This window comes from Nothoprocta perdicaria, unplaced genomic scaffold (genome assembly GCF_003342845.1).
Source record: "Nothoprocta perdicaria isolate Ctin4 unplaced genomic scaffold, notPer1 scaffold_144, whole genome shotgun sequence".
NCBI classification, from domain to species: domain Eukaryota; kingdom Metazoa; phylum Chordata; class Aves; order Tinamiformes; family Tinamidae; genus Nothoprocta; species Nothoprocta perdicaria.
Window position 1 is genome coordinate 748725 of NW_020454583.1, and position 25917 is coordinate 774641.

Below are 25917 nucleotides of genomic sequence, written 5' to 3' on the forward strand. Positions count from 1 at the left end.
TTTTCTTTTTCTTTTTTTTTTTTTTTTAATTCATTTTCCCTCTGCGAAATCGCTTTATCAGCGGAACAGCGCGGGCATTTTTTAGCACTCGCTGGGAGGAGCAGGTTAAAGGCGCCCTTGCGAACGCGCCCCTCATGGAGCCCCAGGAGGTTTGCGGGGATTAGCCTGCAACCCTGGGCACTGTATCGCTATGCTAACCCCAGCAGCAGGGCTTTTTCATGAAGAGTATAACGACATGAGGTGAACAAGACCAGTATCAGGCTTCCTTGCCAAGAGGGGTTGGATAAAAGCTGTTGGGAATGTGAAAACTTCCCTGTAGCACGCGTTAAACTAAAGTATGGGAAGATAGTATTGTGTGTGGTGGGCGTTGATAGGGGGGAGATAGTGGGAGATAGAAACTGGCTCTGAAGCAAGTTTCATCCTGATACTCAGGAGTTAAAACATCTGTATTTTTAATATGGTGGCTGCTGCTGCTGCTGTTGTTTCTTTCCTCTTAAATAAAATTGATAGCTAAATATGCCTTTTATTTTTGCTTGTCTAGATGGTTCAAGAGGAAATAAGCTGAAGCTGATGCTTCGAAAGGGAGAAGGTAAATAAAGAGACAGAAAATTGCCTTCCTGTATTCTTCTGTTGATAAGAATACGGTTGCTATGGATCAAAACTTTAAATGCAGTCATGATTGTGTTTCCAGCTCAAAGGCATAGTGAGAGCAGCTGTGTACGTATATATACACCAACTACTACACAGGATATTGCTCTCCATATGTGTGTGTGTGTAGGTATATATGGATGGATGTACAAACACACACACAGCAGCTGACGGGTGCTGGAGTAGAGCCCCCCTTGCCATGCATCGCACCACGTGCAGTGCCAGCCCCGGAGCTGGTGCCGCCCTGGTCATTCCGAAGGGGCTACCTGCGGCGTCGGAGGCTCTGCTCACCCTGAGCCCTCCTCCCCCTCGACACTAAAGCCAAGCAGCTGGAAAGCGGCACTCGGGGCTCACGCAGCAGCCTGGCTGCCGCCTGGCAGGGTGCACTGCACTCCTTTCCCAGGCTGTGCGTGGCAGGCATGGCATGGGGTTCTTGCRCTCTGGGAGAGCACAGGGTTTCCAAAGCAGTTACAATCCATGGAAATTCTGGTATCTGAGGTGCAGAAGAGAAAATGTGCAAATTGGAGTCACTTGTTATGYGGTTACTTGTTCCTATGTCCCCTTGGCCCTCCGCACACTTCCTTCTTGGAAGACTACCCTCTCCACAGGAAGGATTATGGCCCAGAGCCCAGTGTGCAGATGAGGCGCAGGGCTTGCTGCCTGTGGGAAGGGGATGGGAACGGGAGCTGGCCGGGCACAGGCAGCCCTGCAGCCCATGGAGAGACAGGCTACACGGAGCTGCCTCCCCTCTGCCTGCCCCGTGGCTGCGGCCGAGAACCTGCCCCTCCGCAGAGGTGGCTGCAGATGCCCAGTTGCCGCCAGGCACGGGGCAAGCTGAGTAGCGCGGGTGGGTGGGCAGCTGGGAGCTGCTCCTGTGCACGCGCCCAGCTCTGCAGCCCGAGGTGGCAAGGGGGTATCTCCAGACAGGCAGCACTCAACAGCACTCGTTATTCCAGAGCTACAGGTTTACAGTACATTTGGAAGTACCTWTATCCACTTGTGTGTGCACCTCTCTCCACCCCTGTAAACTACGTGTCTCTAGCGTTCTTGGGTTCTTAACTTCACCTCTCATTTTCTCTCCCATTCCAAATAACAGCAGCATACGGAGATGTTTATCCCAGTGTCTTGTTAAAGCACTACGTAATGCTGTGTAGGCACTGTCAGCTTTGGTTTGTTTGTTTAAATGCCTTACTTAGCTTTTATCTTTGAGATCAAAATAGTTGATGAAAATCCAAGAGAACAAGAGTAGCAGAGAAAACATTATACTGATGCTTCCAATTTTTACTAGTTGCTACACACACAATGTTGCCAAGCACAGAGTTGATGACCTAATGAAAAAAAGCGTCTTCAGTGCAATATATTTCAGGGTGATTAAAAATTTCCTGGCATGTCTTTTGGGGGGAATTAATTTCAGCCCCTGTTGCCATTAAGCCTGAGGTGTCAGAGAGAGAAGACAAGGCCAAAGAGTTCTTGAGCAGCCTGAAACGCCAGAAGCGCCAGCTGTGGGACAGGACTCAGCCCGATGTGCAGCAGTGGTACCAGCAGTTCCTCTACTTGGGCTTTGATGAAGCGGTGAGTGCGAAACTCGTCAGGAATGTTCTGGAGTTGCAAGGAAGCGGGTTGGAGAGTGGATGCACACAGGGAGCGCAGCAGTCAGGAATGCTGCCTCGGGGGAAGCTAGCCTGCATTTGTTCACAAATTGGGTATTACAGTTTTGTTTTAGAATAGTAAATGTTGCACAGAGATACAAACTTGGTATTTATTAGAAATTTACACATTATTTTATTAATAAAGTGCTATTAAAAGCTTCAGTGAAATTCTTGCCTTCAAGTGAACGTAGAACTAATAAATTGTAACCAGATTTGTGAACTAAGTTTACCTTGAGAAACAGACATAGTGTCATCCATTGCAGCTTAGAAAGAAGTTTGATAATCTCAACCTAATCAGTTTGCTTTTAAACACACCATAATRGATTTTAACCATTAAAGTGGATTAAGCTGGGCCTGACTGACATTCTTCAATAAAATCACACTAACATTGCATAAGATGTGCACGTGGCTGCAACAATAGGGGCAGCTACGGTTCAACTCCAAAATCCGAAAGGAAGACTATTCAGTAATGTGCAGGCAACTTGCCTTCAAATGATAAAGATGTATTTCTTAAAACAGTTAATTGTAAAGACAATTCCAGCTCATATGCATACAGCACACACAGCTCTAAGTAGGTCACTGAAACAGAGGGAAAAATATGCATGCAGTTTCCTTCCTATGTGTCAAATTATTTGTACATAAATAAGAGGTAAAAAATAGTTATAGATGTTCAATTCTTGGCTTTTGTCAGCCACATGAATGTATTTAATGAGACTGAATTGGCACGGACAGGCTGGAGTGCATTTTACACCTTCATACTGTGTGCATTGCTTACRAGATGAATGCACTCATTTTCAAAGCTGGAGTAATTAAAAAACTCCACTGCTTGTACTGAAATAATGGATACATTCTGTTGTTGATGGTGCTTCTGGACATTATGCAGATAAAATTACTTTTTATGCAAACACACAATGGGAGAAATAGGAAAAGTGATTTCATACCTCAGAAACTGAAGGCTGCTGTAGGCAGTTCCTAAGAGGTAACACACACATCATGCAGCTAAGACACATTCCCCTCCGCAACTGTCTGGCTGCCTTTGAGCGAAATGAGAGGCAGCCCGTTGGGGGATACAGTGGCTGCCCTTGGGAGGTTTTCTTGGGTAATAAGCCCGGTTATAACAATGAAATAACTGTCTGTTTCAGCCATGTTTTAGACAGGGCGTAAGCCATACTTAGCCATTGTGTATTTTGTAAAACTTGATTTTCAAGTCTCWGCCAAAAATGTTTCCGAAGAGTCATTCAGATGGAAGGACTTGGGCTTGGCCTCTGCTGGGTATCTCTGCGCAGTCCTTTCCTGCCGCTGCTGCGAGCAGGCRCACAGCTGAGCCGCCCCCCGCGTTTCTCGGGCTAGCGGGCCAGGCCGGGCGCTCGCCACCCACCTGCCCAAGAAGGGCAGAGCCAGCCCGGGCACAAAGCAGGGGCCTCTGGCACCCGCTCTGCAGCAGGGCCGCCGGGACCGAAGGCCGTGGGACGCTGCAGAACCATGACTTTGGTTTTAAGTGCAAGGCAGTGAAAGGTTTGTACCGGGCAGCAGTGCGAGGTAGGAGAGTGCAAAGGGCTGCAGCGCGTGTCGCACTGAGGGCGCTGCCTGTCTGCGCGCTTTCCCGGGGGCAGCTGTGGGCGAGGGGACCGGGCGAGGCTGCTGAGGACAGCTAGGTCTCCTCAAMCCCCCATACAGCCCATAGCGACAGCAGGTGCAAGCCACAAAACCCCCTAGATCAATGCATTTAGTTTTGTCAAATTTACAAAGGACCAGATTTCTTAAGCAAGCAGAAAGAACCACTTGTACCTTTTCTGTTTCATTTTCTTGCAAAGTTGTGGGTTTGGAAAGCAAGTACTCCCTTTTTGCCTGCAGAAATTTGAAGACGACATCTCCTACTGGACAAGCCTGGGCCGGAGGGGCCACGAATACTACGGTGGCTACTACCAGCACCACTACGATGAAGACTCACCCATCGGTCCACGGAACCCACATACCTTCAGGCATGGAGCGGGTGTCAACTATGACGATTACTAATGCCATTTATCCTGCCATTTATCCTGTAGTTAGTAGCTACGTGGCTGTGTTGGGCCTGGCTGAGTCTTCCCTCAGTCAGTGCTGCTGCTTCCCTACTAGCTGCTCACAGAAACCAGCAAGAAGAAAGGATCTGTGAGATGCAGTGTGACTTTTTTATGGTTACCTAGTAGTACACTATATATAAAGTGTTATAGAAATAAAGCTTTTTTGATAAAAAAAAAGTTTTCCATTTATTTGGTAGAGTTTGTTGGCAAGTTTTTCATTTCAAAGCAGCACACTACTGGAAATCATTTTTTAAAGGGCTTTTTCATTTGCTTTCCTACAATTAATTGCCCAATTCMATTATATCATCCAGTTTGGCATATATCATATAAGCCAATTTATTTCAGATGTGCTTACTCAGTCAGATTTGCATCAAAAATATCCAGTTATTCCAAGTGGGAAAAAAAAAAAAATCCAGCTGAAACGCTGCCATGCTGTGCTGCACTCGGCCTCCCACATTACCTGTCTGGCACTGGCGCAGTTCCCGGGGGCCAGGACACAGACGCCCACTGGATGATCCCTAAAGGGGCAGCCTGCAGGAAGGGCAGCTGCTCCGGGAAGGCTCCAAAGCCGGCACCCCGATCCTGGGCACCCGCCGTGGCCAGGCACGCGCCGGCTTCCACGAGCCGCCGCTGCCTCCCCGCAGCCTGGCTTGGAAGGTGGATGCAAAGGGGACTCGTTACGCCAGGGAGAGGCAGGGGACTTGGGGGGCTGGAGAAGGAGGCTGCCCAGGCCCATGGTCTGGGGCGTGAGCCAGGACAGAGCCATGGCCGACGTGCCACGGGCTGCCAAGAGCTGCAGCAGGGAGGCTTTAGCTGCCTGTAATTTAAAGCTGACAAGAAGTTTCCAAAGCATGGACTACGCTACCACCRGTCTTGACACTTCTGCTTCTTTCATAATCGAACGTATTTCCTAATCTTTTTTACAGCCCCTGCTGTGTGATGGACTGGTGTCCAGCAGAGGCAGCCCAGCTCTCTCCAGCTCCCCGCAGGAAGGTTTCCAGGGAGGGAGAGCCAGATGGAACAAACGTGCTACTCGCTTTTCTTCTGCACACAAAACCAGGCCCTAAGCTAACATGCTCTGAAAGAAAGGCTTCCTCCTCAGCTTTGGAGCACTCACACTTACAGGCAGCCTTGCCAGTTAAATTGGTTGAAACTGGTGCAGTTCCGAGGGCAGAAAGCACTTTATTTATTCCAAATAGGGACTAGCCATTTATCCTGATTGCAGTACACGCTCTCGCACAGTTGAAGAGTTCCTGGAAGAGTACTTCCACTCTGTGTCCCACCAAAACCCTGAGCAGGATTTGGCAASGTTTGGACTGTGCTGATAGTTTCCATCGTGTCCCAGAATTTACAACAACTGGGAATTTAGACCTGCTGAATAAGGCAGAAAACAAACAAACAGAGTTGTAAATAAATTCCACTCCTTCTAGGCTTTTGTGAACTGTGCCCATTCCTGCAGGCTGACGCAGTGCAGCGGCTTTCCCTGGCTTGCAAACTTCACAGAATTGCACTTCTGGATGCGATAGGAAAAAAGCAAGCCCCTCTCCTCCCAGCTGCCTTTTTCATTACGTTGTGCTGTGTGCTGAAGGCTCCCTTAACCCATTCTGTAGCGGAGGAGTCCGCCCGGCTTCCGATATAGCAACCACAACGATGCCAAAGGACATGCAATAAGCTACAAACCAAACACCAGGTAGGAGTCAGCACAGGCTTGGGAAAGAAATGAGGAAAAAAAAAATAGTATCTCTTTAAGGAGAATACACAGCTTGTCAAAAATCAACCAGCCAAATTATTTCTGCAAGCCCCGCCGGGCTCATCCGCAAACCAGCACCTCGGTTTCCCAGCTCCCAAGCAGCCCTGCGTGTCACAGGAGGCAGAAACCCAACACTGAGTTAAGGAAAAGCAGAGCAAACCAACCGCCGCCGCATCCCCCTCGGAGCTCGCAGCCTCCCGACCTCCAGGCTGCTGGAGTGCCCCTGGCGCGCGGCTCAACACCCCGCAGCAGCGGGCACTCGGCACAGCTCTCCTCTGCGAGCAGAGCACCACTCCTGCACTGCTTGCAGGCTCCCCACGGACCCTGGCTGCGCCAAACGTGTCCTGCTGGAAAACGCTTCGCTCCCCCCGGCTGAAGTGCCCTTGCATGCAGGGCAGCGGGACTGAGCCTTGTCTTCCCAGCCATGGGATAGCAGAAAATCCCAACTCCCAAACCTTCTGAGAAAACGTACAAATACTCCACTGTGTTTAGGCGTGGAAATCAGGATGTGGTTTGGCTTCATTTATTACAATATCCTGTTATTTCCAGGCTTTCAGTCCTGCCACCTCTGTATTCCTCCACTTTCATCCCTCAAATGTGGCTATTCTGGAATGGCAGGAGCTGTTTCTCCTGTGTGGTCCCCTGCAAACTTGGTGCCTTCTTTCTGTTACGGAGGTAATGCCAGGTGGGGACAGAGAGGACCMACACGAGGGCTTGCAAGGCACAACTCGCCAGCCTCCGTCCACACTCAGCTCAGGACAAAACTTGAAATTACCCCAAACTTTTACCAGAAGACTCTGTTTTTAACACTTAAAATTCATGCTTTTTGAGCCTACTTGAAGATCACTCACTGGCTTCCAAGGCCCAGGGCAACAGCAATCACAGCGGATTCTGGAAGACGCTAGGAAGAGGAAGAGAAGAGGAACGGAACGAGAAATATGGAACCCAAAGCTAAAGGCAGTTCAAGGAAAGTCACAGGCCGCGTTGGGGGCATTCCACGTTCTCACGAACGGGTTATGTCAGCACCAGCCACTTGTCCTCTGACCAATTTTCTCCCTTTACGAAGAAGGTCAGGCAGTGAAGTAATCTAAAAAGCTTTTACATTCGTAACTTCAGTATCCAAACATTCAAGATTTCCCCAGAGTTATTTGAAAATGCACTTTTTGTGCAGCGGTCTCTAGCAACACGCTTGCTCGTGCGTTCTGCACTGCAGTCAGAGGACTAGATGAGAAACAGCCCTGGAAGCAACAGCTGAAACCCACTGGAAGCAACAGCTGAAACCCACAACTCCCCTGCTCTTGGTGACTGCTCCAATTGCTGGACTCTTTGTAAAGGAAGGACTTTGGACCCTTCGGCACCGCACCGTGCAATCTGGATAAGGAGAAAGAGCAGCTTCCCTAAAACCAGGGTGGTCCAAAGGTTAGGGTTAAAAATCTCCACTGGGATATGGGCAGTTGCAGGCACCATACGATGCCAGATCCTGCTTCCAGCGCTATCCATCTGYCCCAGAAGCATCCATCAGGATCCAGCCAGGCAGGCCCCATGCCTCTGTCAGTCACGACAGGCTGGATGAGTCACGTTTGGAGCACACAGATCAGGCTGTACCTTTCAGGCACCTTCATAAGCAGAAAGAGCACTGAGAATTATCCCGTATCCCGAAGAAGTCTCTAAGGGAAGAGCAAGGCCCGCACAAGCTGCTCCCGGGCCACAGGGTGAAGGGCAGGAGGCCATTTCTCCGTTGAGAAGAGGAAACCTCCACCTCGGCGGCCACGGCCGCGCAGAAAACCCGAGCGCGAGGCGGGGAAGGCGCCGCTGCGCCCGAAAGGGACCCGGTCCCGCCGGGGTCACACCGAGCGCGCAGCCGCGTCGCTCCCAAGGCCCTGGGAGCCTCGGCCCCAAAGCGCACGAGCGCCCAAACCTCGCGAGCTTTCGCCTGGGTCTCCTCTGCGGGCACCGGCCACTCTGTCAAGCAACCTGAAGACACCCAGAAAAGCTCGTGAAGCAAAACCTGAAAGAAAGTCACGTCACTCYAGGAGAGATTTTCCCCTTCTGACAGACGAGGCTTTGCAGTTCTGAGTGGCACTAGGACAAGGTGTCTTCTAAAGAAGCCTCCGCCAGCCCTTCCTCCAAGGCACCCAGGCCTGGGTGTCACTGTGCAAAATATGAACAACCGAGCGTTGACAGTTCTTCTAGAGTGACAGGCATTGTTATCCAAGTTGTGTAACATTTACTGGCAATGCAGTAAAATACTTAAAATATAAATATTTCCTCAAATTGGGGAGGCTGAAGTTGTAATCTCTGTTTTAAAGAAACTCTTATGTTGCTACATCATTATCAACTACTTAAATTGGAATAAATCATGATGTGCTTTTGTCTAATCTATTTCAGCAGACATCCTACGGTCCTTCCACTCTTAACAATTTTTAACTTTGAAACAATTATTTACAGGCTGTTTCTTTCTAATCAATATATATGTGAAATGAGAAGTTCATACAGTGAAAACACTGAACCTGGAAAATAGAAGTTTCAATATTTTATTAAAATAGCATATTCGACCACTGTAACCAATAATACATTAACTTTATTCCCAGAGTACGCACAACACAGTAGTGATTCAAAATAGCCTTATCCATGGTAATCAATGAAAATATCTCAAATTCAAGTGTACAACTAAAACTAAACCTTTGAAAAATCTCTCCTTTAAAGAATACATAAAGCTCTCATACAGAATTCTTTTAAACTCCTATATACCAGATGACAGTTTCTCTCACCTGACAATACAACTCACTTTTTTTTTCTTATGCATAGTAGAACATCTCTTATTTTATAGTACCCATTTTATAAATAAATTGGCATTTTCCATCCCATTTGTGTTCATCTTCAGCTTCACAAAGAAACCAGTAAATAAAACTGTCAAGGACAGTCACAACAAAATGATCTCACAGCAAGATATAAAACCTGAAGATACTAAAAGATGCTTCTACTCTAGTTTACATAAAAAGACAGATTTAAAAAGTGCAAGGCAAGATTTGCAGGGGATGGGGGTTTCTTTTTTGTGGGTTTTTTTTGTTGTTGTCATTTGTTTTTTAGGCACATCCACTTCTTTAAAGCAAGCTTCAGAATGAAATTCCAGTTTGTTCTTCATGATACCTGTTTCAAAGTCTCTCTTAAAAAAAAAAAAAAAAAAAAAAAAAAGAAAAATGAAAAAATACATCCCATCAAATGTCAAGTAGGGAAGTTTCTGTCCAACTAACAGTCTTCAGTTATGTCTTGTTCTCCCTTTCTTCATCCTTGCGGGTTTTGGTTTGGGAATGTACTGGTTGTTGGCCTGATACTCGAGCTCTTTGCGGAAGTAGTGAATGGCTTTATTCAAACCTTCTTCCAGCGGGACCTGTTCCCAGAAACAGGCAGAGAACCATGTCACCAACTCCACAGCAGCATCTTTTTAACACAGCTATTACAACACTGCTGTAAAACCCTTCGATTCTTACTCAGTACAAGTATTAATAGCACCACATACTGGTTACATCTCTGCACTGCTAATGTACAACAGCTTTCAAGCATCAGAAATGTTTTCTGACGGTAAGTTTAAAAATAATAATAAAAAATAGTTGGCATCRCATAGCTGTAACTGGTGCCTTTTGTGTCCAGATGTACAAAATTCTTTCATTATGCATGCAAAGACATAAACACAAACTTAAGCCTTTCCTGGTTTTCATTATTAATCTAATTCAATTTAAAAATTATTTTCCAGAGAATGTCTGTAAATGTAAAGACCTTTGCTTAACTGCACCACTAACATACATAAAAAAAAAAAAAGATAAATAAACTATTCGTCTGTCATTTTTTATTCTATACAGATCRTTGTTATTCTTCATATTCTGGGTCTGTACTTAAGTACCGCAGTTTGTAGACAGGAGCAACAAGTTTATTACAGCTTCATTGGCCAACACAGTGCTGCAACGGAAGTGCAAACTCTGACCCCAAACATGGGAGGTCAGGAGCAAATCGCAGTTAACTTTCCAAACTTTAGTGATCCTGAACTTCCCATCCTCCTCACACCTTGAGCTGTGGCCCTCTCTGGTCTCTCCGAATCCTTTGGAAAGGCTCTGGAGCTCGACTTCCTGCTCTGATGGGCTTATATTTACTGGACAGGGGCCCACACCTTCCTGGAAAGCTTTGGCTCTGCAACCCCCTAAAAGCCTAAAAATCACCAACCTTGCTAGGCAGGAGAGCCGGCTAAGAAAGCCAGGATCTTTCTGGGATTAAATGGGCCTCACCTTTCCCAAACAAAACAGCTTTTACCTTCAGCTATGCTCAGTTACTCCTATGCACAATCTTCCTAGAGAGGCTCCTCATTAGGAAAACACAGCACTCAGAGACATTTTGCATTTCCTGCATTTTATCTGTGCAAAACCATCACAGACCATCTCGTCTCAGATAACTGATAACTGGAGTTGGGAGGTGAACAGCAATCACTGCTGTAGGAAATTAAAGTCAGACCAACCCTGAGTGTGTTTCGAGATCCCCTGAGCTCAGAACAAGGCCGGTAAGGCCGGAGCAGCAGCAGCAGCAGCAGCAGCAGCAGCAGCAGCACCTTCCTTGGGTTTAACCGAGTCCGCTGGAATCCAAGGGTCAGCTCGCTCATGTTAACGTTGTGGTCTGTTTTCCTTTGGTTTCATCTGTTCTAAATGTACTCTAAAGATTCTTCTGTTCTTAAATCCCTCCCAAGTCAAAGCGCAAAGATGTCACACCTCATCKTATAAATTTCTCAAAAAATGTATTTTGTTAAATAAGACTAAATTCCTCTTTCCATAACTTGTGTTACCACAGCAAAACAGGAATGAGGCCTGCAGCCACAGCAAATTCATCAGCTCCCATTACGATGTACCAYGTATTCCAAAGTACACATCAAGCTTATGTAAAGGTGGCAGCTAAATGTTAGGCACGTGAAGAAGCTAAAAACAAAAAAAAAAATGTAGGATGGCTTTTTTTAATACCTAAGTCACCAGAAATGCCAATGCTGATCTGCTCTCCTGCATGGCACTGGCCATAAAATCCTAGCCAAAAGCTSCTGAATCACAAGGTAGGGCAATGTTTGAGAGGACCAGGCACTTAACAGCCTTACGAAAAACTGCCCTGCTGAACAGATATTGTGATAACTTAAAAGATATTACTGCAACGTGACCTGGAAAATACACTGAAACACCCTCTCTCTCTCTCTCTCTCGCCATCATATTTTTTGGGTACAACAGCAAGAAAACTTCACTTACCACAGGTTCCCAGCCAAGCAGTAACTTGGCTTTTCTGATGTCAGGTTTTCGTTTCTGAGGGTCGTCCTGTGCTTCTGAGAGAAACTGGATTTCACTTCCACTGCCTAACAAACAAGGCAAACAAGCACGTTACCATACGTAATTCCCTACACGTCACCTTTACATCCCTCCTTCTTGTAGGAGGATCAGGTCTCTCTGCAGCTCTCTCTTTCCCAATTCCTACTGCTGCAGTTTCCACGCAGGCAGCTGCACTGGGTGCAATGGTTGGGTGACGCAGCTGCCCCTGAGCACCTTGGCGCTGCACGAGACTTGCCTTCTTCTTTGCCCACGYTCTTCAGGCTGATTGGTAAAGATCCAACAGAGAAGTTGGTTTTCCTCGTAACAACAAAACACAGCAAACTATTTACGTGTCATCTGAGAGACGATTTAACACATAGAGAACTGAAAGACTTATTCAGACACAGTCAAAGAGACCAAGTTATTTGTGGACAAATAGGCAAGGGAGGTAACAACTATTTGATCTGCTAGATGGGCTTGGTGCTATAGTTTTGAATATTCCTTCCCAATCTGTGGACGCACAGATGTTTTCCAGTGGGAAGAGTCCCATGTTAGAATCATCACACTCATTGGACTCTGTACCACACATTTTAACTTGCTGTTCTCAGGTGCCTTTTACAGAGGCTCAAAAGAACTGCTGAGATCTGCAGCATTGACAACCCTGGCCAACGGCATCACTTGGCTTCATCTCATGAGGAAAGCGCATTAGGAGACTGAGCACAGTCACTCACTGCCAATTTTGGGAGTTTGATTCTCTGTGGATCTCAGAATTGTGGGAGTAGAAGAGGAAGGAGATGCCCTGTAACTTGTCTACATTCCATGAAGAAAGTACAACAGGCAATGGGAAAGTCTCCTCACTAGCCAGTAATAACCTCCTAACCTGCATAAACAAAACGTAAAACTACTGTGATACGTCACCCAAAGAGACAGAGACAATGTATTCATTCCACTGTGCGTGCACTGTTTTACATATTAATCAGATAATCAAAATCCCCTTTCAATTACATTTAATTATATGATCAGKATACAATTAAATGTCTTTGACAGAGTTATTAAGAAATCCAAAGACCAACTAAACCATCCTCATATTTCACACGCTGATCAAGTAACAATAATCACACGGCAATAAATACTTCATGAGCTACATGGAGTAATGGCTTAGGATACTCACCAACGAGCTTTTTAATTAACTGGGCAAATTCGAGGATCGTGTGCTCCTCYGGGTTTCCCTAGAAAGGCAAGAATATTCATYGCAACAGCAATTGGCCACCTTAACAGATGCTAGCTTTCCGACATGAGATAGTTCTAATCGGGTCACGGTCAGTTTTGTGAAAAGAAGTAAATATTCACTTCTACTTYGAGGGAAAAATATAAAATTATACAATCAAATATTATCCTTTTTTTCTCCCATAAGCCTGGTACAAAGTGATTTCTAATTTCTGAATCTTGGGACTGCTTTAATGCCTTTTTTAAGCAAATAAACGCTTCAATAATTTCTTCTGAGCATTTCTCCTCCCTTTTGTTTCATTTTTCCACATTTCAGCTACATGAATCTTACTGCCAAGACAGTAAATTCCTCTTGTTCTTGGAACTACCAGACACCAACATCTAGGGGCTCAGTGCTGCTCTTTATMCAGAGAATATAGGGTTTTTTTTCCTGATAGAAAGAACATTTTTGCTGCGTTTGTTTCTTCTGGAAGCTCCTTTGAGCGACAAGGAAGAGGTGATGATGACAGAGCAGGGGCGCAGAACCCTCCTACTTACCAAGTTGACGGGGCTGCTGACGTTGCTGTTCATCAAGGCCACCAACCCATTCACAAGATCACTAGGGAAAAGAAAGGATAAATGGAGGCAGGATCCCATTTCCCTGTAAATGCTCTAATCTACAGAAGAGAGCTGCCTCTTGAGAACTACAGTCAAGCACACAGGTCAGCTGAGGAAGGCCAAAATCAGATTCAYAGTGTGTTATTTCACCACGTCTATGTTTCCTTGCCTGTTTGCTCCACAGACCCTATCACATAAAACTTCCTGGATTTTTAGGTAAAAAGTTTCAAACTTATTAGTTTTAAAGGGTGATCATGTTTGYAACAATTCTTTCGAGCATATGACAGATAAAACCAGCAAATAAAATGTTCACAATTCACAAAAGACAGTAACTTTTTCTTGCAGTATCCCAAGTGCTTGCTTATTCAAAGGCTAATTTCCAACACATTTCCAATATAAAGCCCACTGTATCCTCTGCAGAGGCGCAYGAGAGCAATCCCTGCTTTGCACTTTGTTTCTGGTGTTGGCTCCTTCCAAAAATTTTTAAATTGCGCTTGTTAAAAATAGTATTTTGATGTCATGTCCCCTCTCCTCAACAAAATAAGCCAAACTTTTTTTTTTTTTTCCCCTGGGTTATTGCAGCAGCTTCATCAGTTCAGCCCTGGATATACAAATCCAGATGTCTTTCACTAGAGCTTATTATTAGCAGGAAAATAAAGGTTGCTTCCATCAGATACATGTTTCTGTAGCTTCCACAACCACTATTACTACATCTGGCAGAGAGAAAGAATAATATTCAGAAGTGCAGCATGCTTTGTTATGAAGCAAAGCAAACCAGCCCTCTCCCTAGCCCAGAAGCAGAAGTCTGGCACTGCAGTTTAGCAGCAAGACAGAACAAAACCTGCATCTTACTCGTCTGAAACCAACTTCAACGCTGCAATCTGATCAGTGCAGATGGACTGTTGTATGKGAACAAAAACTGCTAATTTCAAGGGAGGTAAGTGCAGACATCAAGATCAAATGACAGCTTTGCTTTTCTCTTTTAACCACCTTAAAGCCAATGCAGAACATGATCAAGTGAAATGCCTGTCGTTAATACAGCAGCCAACACTGCTTTTATCCGTCATAATAAACCTTAGTGAATTTATTAGTTATTTTTCAGTGTTTAACTAGCTCACAGAAACAACTTAAGAAACACCTTCATCTYGTGGCAGTCTTGACCATAACAACTGGACTTGACTACAACAGCAACCACAATTATGTTACTTCAACTACTGCATTGCTCCTCCTCATAAAAAGAATTTCTACYGCTTGAAATGTTATTTTGAAAAAAGACACAAAGACAGTATCATATTTTCAATGAATTCTAGTTCAAGGTTTTTATGCTAGAATTTTTATACTTGCAACTAATCTTTTCCCTAAATCAAAGTTTGGGAATCTTGTACTTTCAAACTGGTTGTGGTCATGTAGGAGGAAAAAAAAGCCCGTATTTTGGACCTATATGTAAAAGAAATGTATATAAAAAGATCTATAAAGAAAATATAAGATAAAAAGGAAGTGGACCTCTACTTGCTTTGTGTTTTGAATTTTAAAATGGCAGCTCAAGGTTTATTTTAAATTTATCTTTTTCCTTTTTTTTTCCCTCTAAGAATGAATTCAGTAATATGTTAAGTTTGATGTAGGCTCCTAACCTCAACCACTGAACACATGCATGAAATTGTGAAGGTCAGCTTTTGGTAACCAGTTTGARAAAGACTCCAACACGAAAACATTAGAATCTCTCTATCTCTACTATAAACCAGGTAAGAAGGTGTTTCTTCTCTTGGGAGAGGTAGGATTTTACTTGCCAAAAATCAAATAAAAAGCTCAAAATTAACTAGACTAACCAGTGACACTTACTGGTTTTCATGTGCAAATACATTTACTTAAAACAAATACAACACACGCAAATGTGTTCATGGTAGCAAATATACTCAAATTTTACTCAAATATACTCTAAATTTACAAATGTCACTGAAATGTATTAGCAAGGCGACCCTCAAAATACCAACATGGCTTGTTTCATTTTTTTTTCTAAAGCCCTAACATGTAATTGTGTTTTAAGATTTTCAAATATCAAGCACATCTTGAAAACATTTTTCTTGGTTTCCTATAAGAAAAAAATATATTAGTCTCAAAATAGTTTTTCTTTGAATGTAAAGGGAAAACAGAGCAGTCCTCCATGGCTTTGAAGTCTGAAGTGTTTACTGGATGGACAATGTTCGTTCACTTCTTTGTGAGTCTGTAAGCCCATATTTTGTAAGCTCATCTTTGCAAAAGCTCTTTTCAGATCTTAACATTCCCCTTATTTCTCCTTGCTACTCCCACACCAAAACATTATCAGAAATTAATGAGCAGAATTTTGGTGGCCTTGAGACATTTAATGCTGGTCCAGAAAATACTGAAGTGCCCCATTTTGGMAGATGCTGGCTTCTATCTCAAAGGAACACACAGAAATAGGAACTGCTTCATGTCAGGGTTTTGCTTGTGCTTGGGCACTGTGCTTTCCTTTCAGTTTGTTTTGCAGGTTCACAAGCCTTGGAAGGAAGGGATGTCAAAAGAGAAATCCAGCAAGTCTAGGTACAGTCCCTCTCYATCAGCAACAAAGCACTGCTTGGAACTTGCAGACTCCTATGATCGCAGTTTTATTAAGCAATTCCACCTTAACCACCAGGCAACAAACAAAAAAATCCTTAAGGAATAAAATCAAAACCACATCCCCTCATACTTCCAAGTGAATTCTAATCCGAATTCCTACCATACACTAAGCTGAGCACTATGCCTCTCCCTTCCGTGAGGGGAAGTACATTCCAGCCTTGCCTCCACTACCGGCTATGGCAGGAATTCCGGCAGGAGAAGGGACCCATGGAGAGGAGGTGGCGGCACCGCACGGGACCTGCTGTCCCCCGCGGGCCACTGCGTGCCGACACCTTAATCCACAGCTCTAAACCAGAGCGTGTTTTGTTTCTTGGCTGCTTTTCTTTCCTTTTAAATCTTCAATATCCTTTCTGAAAGCAAAGCTGCCCTTAGGATAAAAACAATTTCTTTATTCTTTTTTTAAAAATGCAAGTTCAAGCCTGATTGGTGCTATACACTAAGCTGGGCCAAACTCAAAGAACTGTCAGGGTAAGAAAACAGTATCAGAGAGCACAGATGAGACTTACCTGACATACTGGAAAGCCCTTGTCTGCGTCCCAGGTCCATAAACCTAAAAACAGATGAAAATTAGAGAAGTTAGGAGAAAAAAAAATGGACTTCTCTGTTCCTCCGCTTCATGATTCTAGAAGTCCCAAGGAGAAACATCTGGGACATAAAGCCCATGGTAGAGGGATCAACGAAGATGTTCAGCAGAGCCTTTGGCAAAAGTAGCAATTCTTTGAAGTTTTTCTGTTGGAAGTGTCTCCAGTAAACATACCCTTATGCATCACATTATTCCCGAACTCTGGATGTAGGAAATATTTTCCCAAGATGTGTGACAAAGCCACGGTTTGTCCTCTCCTGGAGCACTGAGGCTGCAGCATGAACTCAGCCAGGAAAAAAAAAAAGTCAAATATTTAAAGCAACCTCAGAATATTACGATGTGGTTCTGATGACCAATTTTTATTTGCTCAATAACAAAAGGCAGCTTCAAAGAAACCACCAAATGTCAGTAGCCTTAAAAAAAAAGGAAAAAAAAGGTGTGACTTTCTAAATATTAGTATCTGTGGCAAGGAGAGATGGAGTCATTTCCAGTGGAGGATGATTCCCCATTTCACCTACATGTATTTGTTTAGAATCTAGGGGAGGRGGATGGGGAGCAGGCAGGAAGGGGGCAGAAGAAGCATTTTCCCTTAAATTCTGTTCTTTGAAGCAATCAAATTGTTTTAAGTCTAAAACAGACATTAAATCATAGTGAAGATAAATATAATRGCATGAGATAGTATTTCACAGCTTAGCTGGGGGCAGAGCTGAAATCTCTGGAATATTTTACGTGTGCCTAAGGATGGCTTTCAGATTTAAATAAAGAAAGCATTTAGGCTTAAGTGAGGACATACACATCTTACCAGTAGCTTGCTACATGAGAAACACTTTTCTGAGGGGCAATGCACCTGGAGAGGCCAGCAGWCAGTCAGTGTGGAAACTGGGAGCACATTTTACATAAGCGCATACCGAGCTTCCCACTTGCTACCGATTACCTTGYAGCACAGGGTTTGCAGAACAAAGCTGTGTGCAAGACTCCTCAGAAGTTACCCTTGGGACAACATTGCCTAAATACAGGCAATGGRTGGAGAATACACTGTAGTTTCCAACACTCTCCCTGCCTCAGTTTGTCTTAATACGACCTCTACAACAACAGAAACCAACAGCAGCCAGGACTGCACAGGCTACGATCTCTTATACCAGAGTAATTCACAGGGTTGCTTTCACTTTGTAGGATTAATTTACTACAAAAACTTTATCCTCTTCCATCCTCAGATCATCTTCCCTTCCTACAGGAAGTCCTGGCTGAGCTCTGGATTTACAGTCACTAGTAGAAGGAATGTTAGCTCGAGCTCAAGACAATGACCCTGTGGAGACACTTAGCAATATTTATAGTCGTTTTTCAGAATAAGAGCCCATAAGCCTTTGAGTAATTACTTCACTCTTTATATCGAGGGAGTAATAATAAATTTATATGAAATTTCTGTAGTATACCTAGTAGACTGCAAATGTTTCCATGAGCTCACAACAGATCTCAAATTCCAAACTGTTCTCCCTATTTTATGATGTGTTTCCTCCCACTTTCATTACCTATGCTCTTTATTTTGCAGCAGCAGACTTAACAGGCCCAGGGCATAGGACAGGGACCGTGTGCACTGCAGAATTATCAGCAGTGTCGCAGGCATCGTTTTGGCCTGTTCCAGCTCCTGCTCTCCCAGTGCTGTGACACTGTTTAAGCAGCTCTTAGCAAGAGCCAAGGACCATTCTCAACCAACAGACTTGTTTTGGATACAGGGAGACTTAGCTGTAGAGGTGAGGGCTTCACGATGTCACTTTGTCTACGGTCACAAAAACTGGCTGCATTATTTACATCATGATGTCGACTGGGGGCCTTTAATGTTATTTTGCACATGGAAAATTTTGATTGCTCTGCCAAAAAAAAAAAAAAGCTAACTTTGAAAAGTAGAGAGAATAAAGTTCCTCAACAGGAAGAAGTACCAAAACACCTTGCTTCACTGCTGTGGATCTTGCCATGACTCGTTCCCAGGCAAGAGCTGTGACAGAGGCTGAACACACTGTCCCACATTAGAACCAATAACTTCGTGCTCTCTGGGAAAAGAAGAACAGCAGCACTGGCAGAGCACATCCTTGCACATGTAGTTCTGTAATTCGAGTGTGATACACTGTGAGCCTAGATTTTTGTGGGTGGAAAACCTCAGTGTTTTCTAAAAAACAGCACGTGAGGCTGAGCTGTTCAGCAGCTGGACACATCACATCACTGAGAGGTCACTACTTACAGTTAGGGGTTCTCCCTGAAGAGCTTGCAGGATGAAGTTGCTGACAACTCTACCATCATTCATGTGCATTCGAGGACCAAAGGTGTTGAATATTCTGGCAACTCTCACTTCAACTCCTTCCTGTGGGTAARGAGAAAGAAATGTCTAACTAAAAACCTTTCTTCCAAAAAAAAAAAAAAGAAAATTAACCCTTTCCCTCCAATCTTCCTTAAGAATCTCTCTTATAGATTAAAATGCCTTCTTTTCTTGCAATTAAATAATTTGAACCTCTCYAACTGTACTACAAACCACAGTGTACATGGCACGAGGATTTACACAAATTCCCACTGTTTGCAGTGTGAATTCTAAATCAGCGCTAGCACCACTGAGGACTGCAGTATTTTCCTTTACCAAGCGCAATTTCAATAGTTCCCTTCCAAAAACAACCACCTCCATCTGGGGTGGAGACAGACACATTAGATCAAGGAGGTCACGGATTTCCCAGGAAGGCAGGGATGTGCACACAGGAAATGTCACAGTGGGACACTGGTGGCTGAAGGAAACAGCTCACACCCAGTTCAGGGGAGATCGTAGGAACAGTTTTCTTGGAAATAAGCATATTCAGATTCAAAATCTATATTCAAAATCTAAACTCTGACTCTCTCTCTTGGGTCTCCAAGTGATCCAACCACAAACAAATAAATCCTCAAGGGAATTTTGTGAAAGCAGCAGCAGCATTACCACTCCATAAAGGGGACAATCAAACAGGCAAAACACACTTCAGCATTTTAGATGTYAACTACTGTTGACAAACAGAAATAACCAAGCAACACTATCCACTGCTGCCAAAAAATAACCTCACATCGTCTTTTTACCGCTGTGTTATTTTGGGTAGAGCAACAGCTCCTGCCCATGTGAAACGCAGCAATCAGGAACAGGCTCTTTATTTGCTCTCCAGTTTAAGAAAAGCCTCCCAGTGCGTGCTGGCTGTACACACTTGCTGTGCATACACTGCGCCCCGCATCCCATCAGGAATCCACTACCAGCATCACCACTGCACCGCAGAACACACTCGGGCAGGTTCCTGTTCCTTCTGCTCTCCTCAGTGCTCTCTCCTAAAGGCCCATCATCCCTCCCAAGGAAGGACTGCACTTCAGGGGGACTTTCCAGATAGACCCATGAATAACAAGCACCGAAACTACAGCACTTGGAAGCTAGGGGCCCAAGATAAAAATAACTTATTAAATAATACGGACCAAAAAGTGATGCTACGAGTGCTAAAAGTGAGCACGAGCTGCAGCAGCAGCCTTGTTTTCACATACTGGTCAGAAACTAGTGAGGGCTCTGGGGAARCAGAGTAGTGCTCACAGTGTTACAGAAAGTCCAGCATTTCAGCACTTTCCCACCCTACAATGCAATGTTTTTCCTTGTTTGTTTTGGTTAAACATGGCAATGCTGACTTTTAAAATGYCTCTTTATTTAAAGTGTCATCAGATAAACCCTTCCCTGCACTGTACTGCTTTGAAAATTTATTTTCTGGAAAACTGAATTTTCACAGCCTGTAAAAGTGGGATCTATCCTCTCTTAAGGAASACGTTCATGAATATATTTTGGTATCAGCAACTTAACATATGACCAAAACGTTTGCGTTTCACTTCAGGAAAACCTCCCRGGGATCTCGGTGCATGTTCAATAATCGTCTACTCCTCCCAGCATTAACCGCCTGCGAGCACCGACGGGTACCCCCCATGCCTGGGTACGTGAACATCAGCAGCGCGTTCGCTAGGACTGACCCCTCCACAGCATTCCCGACAGCCAAGTCAATTACTTCCCCCATTTGTGGGCAAGGCCAGCACCAAGTCACACACACTTTTCCATTAAATCTTAAGGAAACAAGGAAACTCTCTCAGGCCATTTTTATACTGCCAAACAAAAYAGAGCTTAAAGGAATCCCTGGCCCTGACACCAAATGGGATCAACCAGCTTTAGTCTACATTGAGGCCTTCTTAAGGCAGATTCATAAAGAAAAAAATCTTTGAGCAATCCAAAACTGAGTCATGCAGCAAGGCACAAAAYGCAGCAGTGTGGGGGACCAAGCCCTCCGACTCCTTCCTCCATCAGGGCACATGTACCCAGACCATGTCCTGTGCAGAGGCAGATGGAAGATAGAAAAGAGGCAGAAAATATTTTCCCTGGCTCACATACAGATTGTTCCTCTGAACTACAACAAAAAATAACACGGCTACAAGTTTATTATATTAAAGAAAATAGGGGCTACAGCAGTCAGTGAAGACAAGAGAGGCTCAGGTTTCTTTTCTCTTTTCTCTTCCTTCCCTACTAAGTTCTCCATGGTCTGCAGCACATACTCTTAGCCACTGCTCCGGGAATCCTCGCTTCATAAAGCAGCAAGGTATCAAAGACGTCACAAAAACATCTTAGTTTAGAAAGCCATATTTCAGCATACTAAGCTTTTCAAGAAAGGCATCTCCTTGTCCTGACTGTCTGAGAAAATAAACGAGTACAAAACATAATTCTAATGTTAAAAGAGGTTTTTTGTTTGTTTYCTTAATTGAAATAACCTCAACATATTCTTTGGCTGTAACTCATTAGATTATCAGACAAACCTGCCTTACTATTGAAGAGCTAGACTCTCCTTCTCTGCAAACATCGGAAGAGCAAGTGTGAGAACCTGCTATACACAAAAGTCAGGAAACAGAAGGCTGCCAAGTGACCAAGCTGCAGACCCGCTGACAAAACAAACAGAACTCCAACAAGCGCCCCAGGGCCGTAAGAAAATCAGCTGCATCATCCCTCCGGCAGAGCCCAGGCAGAGGGACAAGTATCATGAGCTGAGACAAATCTCGATCAACATTTTGGGCAAAAATATTAAGATTGCTGTCTACCTCCCTTGCTTTATAAGTCATTTTGTTAATAGCTTTATTCTTTCACGTGTGTTTCAGACAACATTARTTAACTCTCTGAAGATTATTTCCCGTATCCTGAAATCGAATCACAGCAGAGCTACTGGCAGACAGCTCACCRGGGTGCATTGGTGGTATTTTTTAAGCTGTAAAGCTCAATACTGAGGACTTAGTCTAAGGTGCTATTTATGACATATGTGTGTGCATATATATATATATATAAGTTTGTATATATACGGTGCATATACACATACACACATAAAATCACACATGTATATATATGTATGAATACACACACACACACACGTAAATACACATACTTTGCCTACTGTATATGCAAAGTGAGATTAATTCCTGGTTACTAACAACTGCTTTGAAAGTTTGCATTTGCTAAGCGACAAGCCCTAAGCGAGGCAGCAAGGGCAGCCAYGACCCCCGATTCCAGCCTCTGCCCCACGCAGGTGCCGGGGCCCAGCCACACCGGGCAACCCTCCTGCCTCATGGCTGAGATCCTCACCCTGCTTGCAGCACAACGCTTCCCACCCTGGAGTTTTTACTGTAACATTTCCAGGTCTCCTCATATCATAACTTACCTCGCCTTGTGAAAAGCTCATCTTATTTCTGGCGCTTGCCTAGGCTGCCTATTTGTTTGTTCTGTATATGGCCAGCATTGACACATTGCCATTTGGAAGAGATGTGCTCCYATTTAGATGTGTTACTAGAACATCCCCATCAGACAGGGATTTTTAACTCCAGCATCGTGCTGCACAGCCCAGTTTCTGAACACAAGGAGGCAGCCTGGATCTCATCAGTGCAGCTCACACCAGCGCAAGGACAGCCAGTGAACGGGAATTTCTAATCGTTTCCACTGAGTTTCCAACGAGGGTCAGGAAAACAAGCAAATAAACAAGGTCTGAACACAACAACCCCCAAATTCAGTGTAAGGGCGAGTTSAGCAGAGTCACATTCATGAATTAGTACAGCAAGACCAATTACATATGTCAGACTCTGCTATGACAGTGGGTTTAGAGCCACAGCAGACACGTAACAGATAAAAATAAGGGGCCATGCAAAATGAGAAACCTCAAAAAAAACCCCATCCTATTCGAATCAGAAGACAAATGCTCCCATATTGTCATTGTATATATTGTCATTCAAACACTGGCAAAACTTACTGAAATGAATCACAAAACAAAATCAAAACAAGCCTAAAAATCTTACTGCCTTCTGAACTGAACTTGCAAAAAGTGTCATTACATTCAAGCATCCAAGCCTTTGGGGTGAATGTGATCACTATTGCAAGATCATCTTCTATCCTGGTGTTCAGTACCAAGTCCTTATGTTTGCTAGCAACGCAGAGCACGTGGAAGCAGTACAGGTGCTACCACAACACTGGCACAACCACTTACCAGAGCAGGGGCAGGAGGACCAGAGGGTTTTTTCCTGCTGCATATGTGCCACGTTTGCATTGGGAAGTCGCAGCACGGCGACYATACCAACCCAATTCAGATAACCTCGCAGAGAAACCCCTCTGCTTTACAGAAAGGCTCCTACTACTGATGACTGATGAAATGGGAGGTTGCAGGTTTATGATACTGCCTTAGATATTGCAAAGTTCTGCTTCACCCCTCCCTTTTAGTTCACTCCCTTTTACTGGATATTAATAGCAGGCAACTTTGGAGGACAATGTTCAACTCCTATACTTTACAGGGCCAAGCACAATGATACTGTGGTTTATGTGCAAAGCTCCTACACAGAAAAAAAAATACAGACAGCTCTGACAATCCTTTAGAAAAATGTGCAAATCCATAAATCCAGTAGTTCAGAGTTTAGAAAACAACAGCTTACCAGAGAAGTATATGCAGGGTTGCCYGACAGCAACCAGAATGAACCAGTTTCAAACGCCTCATCTCCAAATTGCTGCAGTTTGCAGGAATTAGCTTTACTGATCTATGGGGAAGTTGTGACCTTCATCTGACATTTCTCTTTTTCCAAAGCATAAAAATGTGTTTATGAGCCATGCAGTTACTMTGGTTGAAAGTAGCACCACTTTTGCTGTCAGCAAAGTGGAGCCAGTTCATTAAAAAAGACAAAAATGTGATAAGCAGTGCTTGGTATTTCCAATGGAACCACTGCATTTATTGAGAAGACTGATACAACTGTATCCAAACTTGGCAGAGGAAGTGTGTCCCATGCTCTTTTCTTTCTGAATTTCACTGACTTAGCATGGAACAACTTGGGCAACAGGAGAACAYGAACAGTGGAGAGGACATGTTCAGTTTAAGGGATGTCCATACCATCTCATGGCAAGCAGCGAGGATGTATCAGCATTTTAGACTCCCCTTTCCAAGCTTTATCCTTGAAGACCTTCTATTCATGGATGGGAAAGAGAACTCTTCTTCAGGGCTTCTAAATAGCTAAAGCGATCCATGTTATTTTAACCCTGCTATTTACTTTTGGTCTGAGATACACCCAGCAGTTACTATCATTTCTAGTACCGAAGAACTGTTCCCAGGGCAGTTTGGCTACTGCTCTGATGAGACACATCATGAGATGYGTCTGTTGTGTGAAACTCATCACAAGAGGAGTGATGAGACACCCCTCTTCTCCTCTAAGATGCCAGAAGCACAGGTTTCTGGGTCTGGAAATTTCTAACAGATAAATGGTGAAAGATTAAGTTGGAGTTGCACATGGTACGGCAACTTCTCAACAAATGAGAATGCAATACTAAGTGTTGAGCCTCCAACCCCCATGTCCATCTCATGCACTTTTCTCCCCACTTTTTAGTCCAGTAAAATTTGATTTGTTGTTCAGAGAACAGTGTTCATTTTGTAAAATTCTGGTTTCACCTTCTCTGGTAAGCTAAAACTTTGAGTTATTTTTGTGGAGAAGCACAATTACTAGCTGGACAAATGTCCACATCTACAACAATTAGACACCACAGATGGAAGTCTCAGCAAAAACAAAGCASAGGCAAGAAGGACGAAGAAGGATARGCAGAAGAGTGCCAAAGAGAAGGGTCCAGAATGAAAAAAAGCATCTGGAATAAGCTCTTCTTACAAGGAAAAAGTAAAATTTCAAAGCAAAGCCCTGCACCTTGCTGGGGCAATGGTGTGAACTGCAAAGGGTCTTCCAGAAGACCCTTTCAGTGGTAAACACTGAACAAGAGATCAAGGAAAGGGTATTAAAGCACCGAACAAAAGATGTAGCCTAGTTCCCTAGGGAGAACTTCCCAAGCGAGCAGGGAACTAAAGCTCCTTCTGACTTCACAAATCCACATCTGGATTTATTCCACTCGGTTCCCTGTGACTGGGAGGTGTGCTGAGGGGTGCAGCTGACCTATTTTCCCACACTCATTTAAGGAGGGAGAGCTGCTCCCAAAAGCTTTTAGCAAATATCCTCTCAAATCACATAGTCAGGTGCTTCACAGCAGATGAGATGAGATGAGATGGGCTCATTTCATATACACTTTGAAATTGTGAACCCTGCAATTCTCCAGCAAACTGCTCAATCGCTCTCCTCTCTTCAAGGAAATGCTACTACTGCCCTTGAGCTCCTTGAGGAGGAAGCACTGCAGCCTGCTGCGCTTGTCAAAGGAAGGCCCTTGCAAACAAGACAGCAAAGTCAAGAAATGTTTAATTCATAGAGTCAAAGCAGCGAAAAACCAACCTTGCCAACAGAAGGGAGTGCACTGAAAAGGTCTTGGTCAGGTGAGTCCATGGAGAAAYTGCAACCACAGAGCATACGGAATCAGCTTCTGACTCAGAACAGCCCATTTAGAAGTGTGGGTGCATGTAAGCAAGCAAGCAAATGATGATGGAAAACTTTGGAAGAATTAACAAAACAAAACAAAAACAAGTTTCCTTGCTTCTTCTTTTTACTAAAGCTTAGAAGATTCTGAGAATGTTTCAGTCTGAAGTCCTGCACATCCTGTTTTTCTAGGCTAGGTCACTCCTATYGGAAAGTGTCCTTGGAAGCACAGTGCCCATTTTCAGAGCAGGTCAGATACACTAGCAACATGAGCAAAAGCCAAAGTTTCCTCACCTGAAAACAGTACAAATCAAGACTTGGGAAACACTGTGCACTGTTTCAGAATACCAAAGAAAACAGGAGAAGCGTGGCCAGGCTTCACTAAGCTGCAGTGAAGTACAGGTAGGATCCCACGGGGCTTCCCTTAGACAGCATTCATTTACACCGTGAGTTTTTAGTAAATGCAAGTGTGCACCACTGSTCCTCTTCACAGGCCTTTACTCTTCATCGTAAATCCTGCATAAAACTATTGGGATAATATTATGATTCC

The 25917-nt window shown here is 44.1% G+C and overlaps 2 protein-coding genes across 3 annotated transcripts in view; one reads left to right on the forward strand and one right to left on the reverse strand.

Annotated features, from left to right (window-relative positions):
• The first annotated feature begins 546 nt into the window (after positions 1 to 546).
• CUNH2orf40 (chromosome unknown C2orf40 homolog) lies at positions 547 to 4464 on the forward strand. The gene is made up of 3 exons (XM_026034472.1): positions 547 to 589; positions 2063 to 2220; positions 4152 to 4464. The coding sequence occupies exons 1-3, from the start codon at positions 571 to 573 to the stop codon at positions 4311 to 4313; spliced, it is 339 nt and encodes a 112-aa protein (XP_025890257.1). The 5' UTR covers positions 547 to 570; the 3' UTR covers positions 4314 to 4464.
• Positions 4465 to 8625: 4161 nt separating this feature from the next.
• The window catches only part of UXS1 (UDP-glucuronate decarboxylase 1), a 52846-nt gene continuing 35554 nt past the window's right edge, over positions 8626 to 25917 (reverse strand). For both annotated transcript variants that reach the window (XM_026034465.1, XM_026034464.1), the window contains 6 exons: positions 18718 to 18837; positions 16405 to 16448; positions 13202 to 13262; positions 12609 to 12666; positions 11381 to 11484; positions 8626 to 9498 (listed from right to left, as the gene is read on the reverse strand). In XM_026034465.1, the coding sequence (XP_025890250.1) occupies positions 9367 to 9498; positions 11381 to 11484; positions 12609 to 12666; positions 13202 to 13262; positions 16405 to 16448; positions 18718 to 18837 (519 nt within the window). In that variant the 3' untranslated portion in view covers positions 8626 to 9366. The remainder of the gene's footprint in view (positions 9499 to 11380; positions 11485 to 12608; positions 12667 to 13201; positions 13263 to 16404; positions 16449 to 18717; positions 18838 to 25917) is intronic.